Below are 11,489 nucleotides of genomic sequence, written 5' to 3' on the forward strand. Positions count from 1 at the left end.
CAGTTTAACTAATTTATTCATAAATTTGAGAATTGCAAATTCGCTCGAAACTTGGGACAGTGTTTTAAGTTTTACTAAGGCATAAAAAGTGTCTATACGGAATATTGAGGAAATAAAGTGTATTATTGTATTAAGAAAAAAGTAAAAATACATTTTTTTTAATGATGACTATTCCAGGGCCTTGGAGTCGGAGTTAGGCTGATTTTGGAGTAAAGGAATCAGAATCGGAACTGTTAGAAAACATGCCGACTCTGACTCTGGGCTTCTTGTTTTCTTCAATTTTCGCTGACTCTCCTTGCATTTTTTAAAAAAATTGTCTTGTTCCACTTGATTCCGAAGGTATAAAGGCTTACTAATAAGAAAATTATTATCATTGGTAACTAAGCTGGTTTAAATGTTAAACGAAATTTCTGTGATACCTACCTACGCCGCGCCGTTTCCTAGTTTCTGTGTTTTTAACTTTCTTTAACTAATAGCAACTGTCAGCTAATGGTTTTGTTGCCTAACATTTTCTAAGGAATAACTTCCACAAAAAAAAAAAAAAAATAATAATAATAATAATAATATAATTTTTTTACTTAGTTATCGTTAGTTATATTTAGCACTTTTTATCTCAGTTATAAAAAACCGTAAAATGAATGTATCCCTTGAGCAAGTCTTGCCCCTTAGCTCGGGAGGAAACTTTTGAGGGTGTTCAGTAAATTCAAATAAGTGTTGGTATGAAAACGCGAATACAAAATATCTGTTTTATAAACCTACAGACTATATCCATATGCTTGGTTCTCACTAAAAATTTTAAAATTAAATAAGTAGATGATTTCTTGTTTACAACACTAAATAAGAGCAGTTAATCGTAAAATCTTCATATTAAGGTTAATTCTAAAGCAGCCAATAAAATTAAAACTAAAAATTGAGCGAAGAAGAAATACAGATATAGTAAAAGCTATTCGTACAAAGCTGTATACCGCCTCATTTTGTGAAAAATTTGCTCCAGACGTACAGTACCCGGCCTCTCCCCGCAATATAGTGCCATAATTTCGTTGAAATTTAAAAGTTGAAATATAATTTAAGATTTATTGGGGAGATTTTTCAGAATTAAAGTACAGTAAACCCCTCCTAACAGACACCTCTCTTATGCGGACAATTTTTAATGCCCCAGTTCCAATGCAATTAGCATTATTAAACCCCTGTCCTGCGGACACCTCTCTATTGCGGACAAAACAATTTTTCTCGTTAGTGTCCGCATTAGAGGGATTTTACTGTATTTATATTTCTTATAAACTTGGGATGTCACCCAGTAGATGGGTGTCACCCAGGGCGGATCGCCTTCTCTAAAGAAAGATTTTTTAACTCAGCAAAAAAGCTTTTTTCCCCCTTAATTTACAGCTTTCAAAAATTAAAAGCATACGATTTGATCAACATCTATTTGTTAAACATTAAACGGGAGCAAATTAACCCTTTTCACTTTTTTTTTTTAAAGATGTGATTTTTGAGTAATTTCAAATTTAAAATGGTAACTATTGGAAATTTTCGATTTTCAAATTGAATTTCTAATGTTTTATGCATTACAGCAAAATACAACGCGAAAGTTTTATAAAAAAAGAATTACTATTTCTATCTCTGTTTAGAAGTTTTAATCCTTCCCCTGAAGGAACGGGGGAAATAGAAAGAATAAAATGAAATAAATACATTAAAAAAATGCCGGAGTCGGAGTCGCCCATTTTCCTTCCAACTCACAACTGTACCTAATATATTTCGTCTATTCGCCCAAGATGTTAGCTTAATCTTTACTAATAATAAAGTTGAAAAAGTCTGTGTGACTGGATCTCTGGATCTCTGTTACGGGCATAGCGCCTACACCGTTCTGTCTATTTTCATGAAATTTGGCACATAATTAGTTCGTAGCATATGGGTGAGCACCTCGAAGCGATTTTTCGAAAATTCGATTTTTTCTTTTTCTATTCCAATTTCAAGAACATTTTTCCGAGCAAATTACCATAGCGTGGACGAGTAATTACCATAATGTGGACTAGCCAATCACCATAACGTGGACGAACAAACTGCCATATGCAACCATGGGTGAGCAAATGACCATAACATATCGGTGAGAAATTCATCATCATTATTTGTAAACGAAATGACCTTTTAATTTTCTATTACTGGCAATGCCGCGCGGGTACCACTAGTTTAAAATAAATACTCAGCTCAGGGGTGCCAAGACTGCGTCAACTCCTGCAGGTCGCACAGGTTCGAAGGCACAGGAAATTAAAGCACACAGATTTACAGCGTTAAAAAAATAAAATAAAATAAAAATAAGAACAGAAGTTACACAGGTTCGAGGGCGCACAAGCGGAAAGGCGCACGCGGGCCGCTACGCTAATATTTCATGAAAATAAATACATAAATACTTTTAGAAATGTGGGCATAACGGTTTGAAATACATAACGTTTGAAAATTTGATTAAATTGATTACAAACAAATAAATCTTTTAGTAAAATGTTCTGTAATTTCCTTATTATGCTCACATCAATCTTCAATCTAACATATGCATTGATTTGTTCTGCGTAATTGAGGCTCTAAAATAGCCCAAGCAAGCAGATGAATGCTGCAGAACTGAGAGAAAAAGGTTTGGAATCGGTTGCTTGATTCATTGCCAGTAAACGACTGGGGTGCACTGTACCGATTCGACAAGGAAGAAGAGGTATGTTTCAATGCAATGGTTTGTTCCAGAAGGACACCTGCTGTGTGATGTTTCGTTGTTTATGACTTTTTAGTTGAGCGATGTTGTCCGAAAATTTTAAATTTTTGTAGAACCGATTGATTTTTATGAGATGTAACTGAAAGGCTTTGTCAGTGATTGCGCATTTGTTTGCGTAGTTGTTTGACGTTTCTTGTCGTATTTTAAATTTAAGCACGACATAAAATTTGGATAGGTTGAGAAATTCTCTTGAGATATTTCCTATTTTATTATTAGCGATTATTTTAGAAAGGAAAAAGCTCAGTTTAAATTACACCATGTACACGTGTGACTACAACAAGCTTCAATGGAATAAATGTATGATCTTAAACTTTTAAGGAAAGAAGTTGCTTGAAAAATAAGCAGGAATAAATGATATATGTAGTACAGGGTCTTTATAAAGTCTTGCACCAATAAAGAACATTCATTGAAAAGAAAAAAAACAACTCAGATTTAAAGATATTTTTATTTGATTTCTATTTTAATGTTAGAGCTACCTACATCACTTTTGAACAATGTATGTGCTTATTGTAACAATGAGGGGGGGGGGGAAGGGGAGGAGATTGATGAGACAAAGTTTAAATTAAAGGAAACATTATGAATAAATTTTAAATAGTTATTTTAATAATTTTTTTAAATTAGTTCAAGATTTCCTGAACACCCTGTATTTGTTTGAGCATAAAACTGAAATGTGTGAGGCTTCATTTTACAGTATTTGGGGCTAAATGCCTTATCTACAGTAATTTTTATTTTTGAACAGGGTAGTTTTGCTTTTTAAAACTTTTACCACCTGAATGACAGAATAGGGACTTTTTTATGCACTATTCAGCAGTTTTTTTTTTTTTTCGCTTTGAGCGTTAAGCATAGCTTGTTGCCTATAATCACATATAACAGAGCCCGTTGATGAAGAAATATAAAAAAATCGTAATGGCACCTTATGTCCGATAAAGTTGCATATCGATAAAGAAAACTGACGTTTATCCTTCAGTTCCTCTTACACAAACACTAGCACTGATAAAATGTGCCCAATCATCGCAGTCTTGCTATGAATCAGACTAAAACTAATTTATTAGACACTTGAAAAAGCATCTAAAACAACCGAACAACAGCACAGAAAACAAAATGTGTCGTCCTGTCTGATTCAACGTCCGCTCTGCGGAAGTTAACTTCCATTTCTTTGTAAAACGATATTTTTATGCACATGGAAAGTTAAATGAGCAGCACAATAGACATAACGTGTAAGCGTAGGACTTGTAGATTGAAATAGAAAATAGAAACTAGGCATCAGACAAAAATTTGTGTGATTTGTGTTTTTATAAATAAATGTTCAGGTTCATGAAAAAAAATTAAATGTTGAACCCTCCATGTATACGTAATTTTAAGACAATATAGTTCTTAAATGTTACTTAGAATGATTGTTCATTATAAGCTTTATTCTGACGTCATGTTTTGTGGCGAATCTATACAGTAATCCATTATTAGATGCAAAAAATGTAAAAGCAATTAGAGGGGACCTAAATAAGCATATTTCATCCGAAGCACATGATGGCAAACCTAATGATGACGCACTACATGCTTATGAAGTCAGAAGTCGGCAGATGTGAAACAGGTCAAACATTTATAACACAAACACGATATTATACATCATTTGAGATTTTAAGAAAAGTTTAAAGCGGCTGTTTAAAGTTGAAGCTATTATACACGTGACGCAACGGCTATGTAGCTATCGACTAAAGTTTGTCAGAGTGACTCGTCAATGAAGCGTGCGTTGACATTCCGACGCATGTATTACAGGTAGAGTGTGCAAATTTCAAAAACTGCTTTTTCAACGTTTGCCAAAATCTTCAATGTTGTGTAACTAAATCGTAGTATAATATAGTTGTGACGTGCTTCGCATCCGTCAGACTTTTTATTTATGTAGTACGCCAGCATAGCGTTTGCGACGATTATGTTCCTGTATGAAATATACCTATTTTATTCTTTACCTGCTTTTACAATTTTGACTTATAATTTAGAACTGCTCCGTTTTTCTCTATAGCTATATTAGTTTCAACGATTAATAATAGACACTGACCTGTTTAAGTGTAAAACTGATGCGCACTCCAGCAATAGTAACTACACTTTCATTGGGTTTAGTACAAATGCTTAAAATATGATTGAAAAATAATAAATACTAACCCATAACATTTAAATACCATTTTATTTACAAAAAAATTTTTTTTTGATTAAAGCAAAATGTTTCAGATAATAGAATATTAATTTATAATGGAAATGCTATAAATAAGCACCAGCGCAATGAATATGCTTCTAGTTGTACGTAGGTACAAGGCATTTGTACGTTCCTAATTTTGTTATGTTTTCACCCTAAGGTTCTCCACTTATGGTCCTAGACTAGGTAATTTCACGGAAAATTACTCCTATTGAAGAACCTGGAAGCAAATGTGACTCATTAAATTATTATTCAGTACCCAATGTTGCAAAAAAAGAGAGAAAAATGTAACATTGTTTTATTTTTCCCCTCTCTGTTTTACAACGGCAGAGCAAAAAAGCGAAATATTACTTCAAAATATGCAAAAACGTTTTCTACCTATATCATGCTACAACTTCATCCTCCATAATTTCAAAATGACTACCAAAATACCAAATTGGGTTGACATTCACCGAATGTTGCTATTAGTATTCAGTACATTACTTATGAAAGGAAAGAAGTAATAATAATATTTCAGCCTTGATAAATAAAGTTATTAAAGAATGAAGTTGTTAAGATAATTTTTTTTTGCATGCCAGATTTTAAACATTGTCCTCAAAACAAGCTTAGAGAAGAATTAAAAAAACCTCATTGATATTGTACAAGTAGCAAAAAAAAAAAAATGGCAAGCACATGTATACAAAAAGCAATTGCATATATGTGCGTGTGTGTTGCAAGGTGCCTAAATACAAAAGAAAAAGAGAGAGGAGGGGATTTAAAGGCAGAAAGATATCCGTTAAAACGAAGTCGATTATCTTTTTATCCACCAACTCATTTGTTCGTGCTGAAGAAAATATTTTTTGCTACTCCGAAACACATACATGTGGTTCTTCTTGCTATTTCGGCAATTTTAAAGTCGCCTTTTTGCCTATCGCGGAAAAATAAAACCTTAAATTTAAACTTTTTAGCATGAAAAACTTTCCATGTAAAAATGCAGTATTGATCACTTGTAATGATGAGAAATGTAAGAAGTGCCAAATTATAGCTCTTGTCAATTATATTTTAATTCCAAAGTTTTGTTTGCATTGCTGTCTTAGATTACAAAAGAAATGGGTTGTGTGTGAATTCCTCCCCGGTAAAACTGGTGCCCGAAAAAATGATGAGATGTGACGGCACAGTAATGGGACGAGCTTAAAACGAACAACTTGGCAACCTCGACCTACTGACAGAACTCTGACCTGCATCACGCCTTAGTCTTGAGCAAGAAAATAGGGCCGAAGCCATAATAGCCGCTTTTTTTAAACAAAAAGGCTAATTTTGCATAAGAATTCTGTGAGAAAGGCAAAGCTACGTTAGAGATGTTAATCGCAAAACATATCTAATAAAACGGTGAAATTTGAACATCATGGGATTTTTTTTTTCTGAAAATGACAGAACTTGAAGGAAAAAGTAAATTTTTACATTAATTTCGTCTTTAATTTTACCAATGAATGTTAATAAAGTCACGAAAAAATCGAAGATGTTGGGATTATGTAAAATATTTTTAAAAAATCCCGAGATGCGGATTTTTTTTTTTAAAGTACTGGTGTATTGAAATAATTATTATACTAGTGAAATACAAAAGGAAGCGTTTTTTATATTTTGATAAACTTGAATTGATAGACTCAATTGACATCAGAATTTTGCAATAATTAGAAATTTCTTTTTTAAAAAGCCTTACTTTTTATAATCGGTTATAAATGATTTTCTGAAATAAAAAGGAATTCTGGCAATCATGAATAAAAACAATGGGAAAAGTTCAAGTGATTATGATTTTTTTTTTTTTTGATTTAGGAGGATTTAACTCCAATTTAGTACTAGGCAGAGTTTTCATTATTGAACAACATACACATCAATCTAAAACTTAAGAGGACCTTTTTAAATGGGAGTAATTAATTTTTGAATTTCTAGGAATATTATAACAAGGGAAGATAATGCATGAAAGTCAACTATAGATACAGTTTCTATGTCAGATCAGAACTGTCACAACAAAGACGTAGGAAATACTTAATCCACTCACTCAAGCCCACATAAAATATTGTTATAGCTTATGCCACTCAGTATACAATTAGCTCCCCCCTCCCTGAGTAATAGAGGATGCCAAGTGAATTAAAAATAATTTGATGGAAAAGTTTTCCTTGGCAGTTATGAACGAATTGAAAATACTTATTTAGATTAATTTTTGCTATTTTACGCACTTCGTGAAGAGTAATTAATTTGAACTAATACTAAATGTTTCCGTGAACAAAAGCAAACAGGTTAAGCGAACAAATGCAACAAAGCAGAGCTATCTCTTAACAGTAAGCGAAATAATTTAAAATGTCGCATGCGGTTTCTCATTTTTTCTCTTTTCTTTGTTTTTCTTTCTTTTATTTATTTATTTTTTTGCCATGCAAAAAGGGAGCCTTGCTTAGAGTGGGATAAAACGAGACCGAAACATGCTTCCGATGTAGGGTCCTAAAAAGTTGTAATTGCCTTAGACTTCAAAGTGTTTGCAGGTTATTCGAAAACATGAATAATTGTTTGAAATACATCACAACGAAGCATGAATTATTTTAGATTAAAAATAACATAGTATTATCTTTCATGTGAGTTTTAACTACGTTTACAGTGAAAAATAAATAATATAAAATAAAGAACCGTTTGGCGCAGTATAGCACCTAAGGGCACTTGCGCCATTAGAACCAACCGACCCAAAATAAATCGCACTATATCCTGCCCTCGACGAAAGTTTTCAAATCATTGCAGCTCACCAGTAGAGAACAAGTTTTAATAGCAAGTCTTCGAATTGGTCATACCAGGTTCACCCATAAATACCTCTTTTGCATTCGTGCCTCCGTTGAAATTCATTTACGCCCCCAGGTTGGAACCCCTTTTCTAGACTATCACAAAAAGCAACACACCGAACCTACACAATGACGTTCTCAACAGAAAAAAAGCGTCATACAGGTGGCTACGCCCCAAACCAAAAAAGTAAAACTTTCCCTCTTGTTCACATAATTTGCACAGAGGTGTAATATCTAAGAAAAATATCAACATTTTACATCACTTTTCTCATCTGAGAATGCCCTTACCGTAAATTAGGTATGGATAACTTTACTCATCAAAAATTGATTTTAACAGGATTTTGGTTCGCACCAAGCAATTAAAATAACTTAAACAAAAGTATATTGAATGCTAAGTTTGAAAAAAGGTGATACATACCAGTAACGACCAAAAGAAAAGAAGCAACTCCCATACTTCTTCTCTCAAATCTCAAATTAACTGCGACTGTAATGTCAAGTTCACAATGACCTACGTTTTGTCCGACATACACACTTCCGAAAAGCCCACTCGATTAGAAATGAGTGGGAAGGAAATTTTTCGGTAAGGCAAGTGACGTTTTATTTCATTTCCTAGATGTTCTTCCGGTTCAAATCCTGTAGATCTGTAACAGTAAACATGACGAATAAAAGCATTAACCTTAGGAACGAAATGATATAAGATAAATAATGAAATTTGTAGAAGTATCTGGAAAAATAAGCCTTTTTGTTTTCTTTTTTTGGTAAAACTATCTACCTTTGGTTGTACTCGTATTTACGTGAGTGTTCGTAATTTCGATATGAATGCAACTTCAGATCAGAATGCATCATACAAATGTTTTACTTACTGTACAATTTCCCTATTTTTTGTATTTAACAACGTTTTTCTGAAGAAATGTTGTAACTCAAATAATTTAAATAAAATAAGAATGCATTCGGTTTTAAATTTGAAGGATAAAATGGTAAATATAATCATTTTTAGTTCAAAGTTAAATATCGTGCTAAAAATGTAACATTTATTTGCACAGAAAAATGTTGCAAACTAATACTGAATTTATGAATCAGTCGAATATTTTCCTCTGGTTGCATAAAGTTTTAGATTCTGCAATCCAATACCATGAGTTAATCTCTGTTTACTTTGCTAACGTGACTTGTGATTTTTTCATGGAAACTTTTTATTAAAATTAGTGGATTTATTATGTACGTACTATAAAGAGCGAATTCTGAATTTTGTATTGCATTGTGGGTTTTAGTTATATCACTAACTTGCTGGAGTACATCTTTCCCTAGCCTTTGCAACCAGACTTTGTAATAGTGATTGTATATTTCTTTAGAAAATCATGTTTAGTTAACTTTCACCAATTTTTCATTCAATTTATGTGTTATTACTTACTTTGCTCAGCCATCAGCTTACTTGTGTACTTTAATATTAGTACTTCTCTGGGCTCAGTCGTGAATTATTTCTTAACTTTCCGCCGAATGAGTAACACAAGAAAAAATACAATTCGTCTGACTTAATACCAACAGTTTAAAGCATGTATAAATGCTTTTTTAACCGCTTACTACGCAGCAATAACTTAAAATAGCTATGATTACTGATTAGAACAAAAATTATACTTCTGTGCTTTTTTGAAGACTCATGTATAATTTTTGCATTTAAACTTTGAAAAGGTATTTTATTGCCAGTTTATTCCGATTTGTGCTTTTTTTTTTCTTTGGCCCATTTGCTCATAATTTTCGATACGAAACTTATTACGCAAGAGGTTAATGTAAAAATAACTTCTTATTGCACTTAAACTTGTTCACAGAACTGGTCCGATTTTTTTTATGTCTTTTTTTTCTACAGGAGCGCTTTATAAATCTAAAGTTCTGTAAATACTGTGAAAATTCTTGCATAAATGATTCCTCTGTTTTCATATTGTCTATTTTAATTATGAGTAAAATGTTTTACTTATTTTTTTTTTTTACCTATCGGGTATTTTAGCTTTGAGCAATATTGCAGACAGATCTGACCTCGCATTGCCTGGAAACGTTAAATTAAATGAACTTTGTATGCAATATTATTTATTCAGGAACATCATATCTTCACAATAGGGGCATTGGCAGTCCACAAATGATGTTACTGTTTGAGGAGGAGGGGGAATTCATGAAATTGGGAGTTTGGGGGGTGGGCAGAGTATCAAGACATGTAACTGAAGGCATTTTTTAAAAATAAGAATATATTTGTGAAAAACAGCATTACGTATGAGAAAGGGACGAAGGGGTCAAATATATCGAAAAAAGTATATCATTTATGAACAGCCCCTTAGACCTGAAAAAATCACTCGCGACTTTGTGACTTAATGAAATACTCAGCAGGCCACTTTCCAAAAGCACTATTTGTCACAAATTAAAAAAAATCATTGATTTTTAAAAATAATTATCTTTTATACAGGCTTAGTTTGTAATGTAAAAAAGATCTCAAGCTCTTTCATTCCCAGAGCCGCCAAAAGCCACGAAGGGCACCATGTCAGTTTAGCCCACCCTCCGCCCATAAAACTTATAAAATTTATAATACAACGGTTCCGAACCGGGTCCCCTAAAGGGCCGGGTCCCTAGTTTCTGATTTAAGAGAGACGTGGCCTGTCGTCGGCTCTGTTCATACCGCTGATGGGTAAGAAACTCATATGCACTCCAATGTTTTTAACAAACGCGTAATATTAATTCTTAACTTTCCATTATTCCATTTTTTAAACAGATATTCAAATGTGTAATGTTACAGAAAGAGCTTCTTTTACAATGTTAACATTAAAAAAAAAAAAAAAATCCTGAATAAAGTAGCTACAAATGACAGAAAAATGGCTACTAAACTAAAACCGTTCACTGACCAATGGTAACTAACTAAATATTTTAATTTTCTCAGATCTATTTCGCACATACACTACTATTTAAAACTAAAACAGTAACTTACTTCAAACTTAGTGCTCTCCGGAGGAGAAAAAGATTATGTCCAACTCCAAGTTCTCTTTAAACGTGCTTAAAACCTCAGTGTCTTAATCGAAATTCCCTCCACTTCTGGTTTCAGACCTTACTGGTTTTGATAGCAGCAATTTCAAGGTCACGCTACCTGGCTGCGTCATGCATGACGTCATCTTTTGCCTCGAACACCTTATTATGGCTCTGATGCTTGGGAGGAGTAACCTTAGGATATTAATTGTTCTACTATCTTCGGCGAAAAGAAAAGAAATGTAACAATCTATTCATCTGAATGTTCATCACGTTGCAAAGAATGACCGCTTCTCGGAAAATGGAAGGAGATTTTTTTTTTCGATAAGGGATTTTTCTGTGACGTTATGTGGAGCAGAATTTTAATAAGAGTCACATTTCACCTATATGTGTATGTTTTTGAAGAAAGAACCCAACAATCTTCTATTTCAAAACATTCTCTTTTTTATCTTATTAATCACAGGGTTTCTTAAAAACGGTTACTTTTTAGAAATCCTTAGTTCAAAGGGTAAACTGATTGATCAGCATGGCGAAGACTTTTCAAATTTCAATTGGTAAAAACCAAATTAGTATAACACATTTTCTGGCTGCAGAATTGAGCACAAATGCTTAATAGATTATGTCCTAAACTAAGAAACGTTCGTATAAAAAATCAAAAAAATATAGCCATTTTAGTTTTGAATAAAAATAAACCCTTATGAATGAAAACTAATTGTTGATACAAAAGGAAACAATCAAC

At 32.8% G+C, this 11,489-nt stretch overlaps 1 protein-coding gene across 1 annotated transcript in view; it reads right to left on the bottom strand.

Annotated features, from left to right (window-relative positions):
* Positions 1 to 10,820, bottom strand: part of LOC129216026 (uncharacterized) — a 40,243-nt gene extending 29,423 nt beyond the window's left edge. Inside the window, exons 1-2 of the mRNA XM_054850170.1 lie at positions 10,716 to 10,820; positions 8,169 to 8,391 (exon numbers count right to left, since the gene is read on the bottom strand). Coding sequence (XP_054706145.1) covers positions 8,169 to 8,202 — 34 coding nt within the window. The 5' untranslated portion in view covers positions 8,203 to 8,391; positions 10,716 to 10,820. The remainder of the gene's footprint in view (positions 1 to 8,168; positions 8,392 to 10,715) is intronic.
* Between the last annotated feature and the right edge of the window lie 669 nt (positions 10,821 to 11,489).

Source organism: Uloborus diversus, chromosome 2 (genome assembly GCF_026930045.1).
Source record: "Uloborus diversus isolate 005 chromosome 2, Udiv.v.3.1, whole genome shotgun sequence".
NCBI classification, from domain to species: Eukaryota; Metazoa; Arthropoda; class Arachnida; order Araneae; family Uloboridae; genus Uloborus; species Uloborus diversus.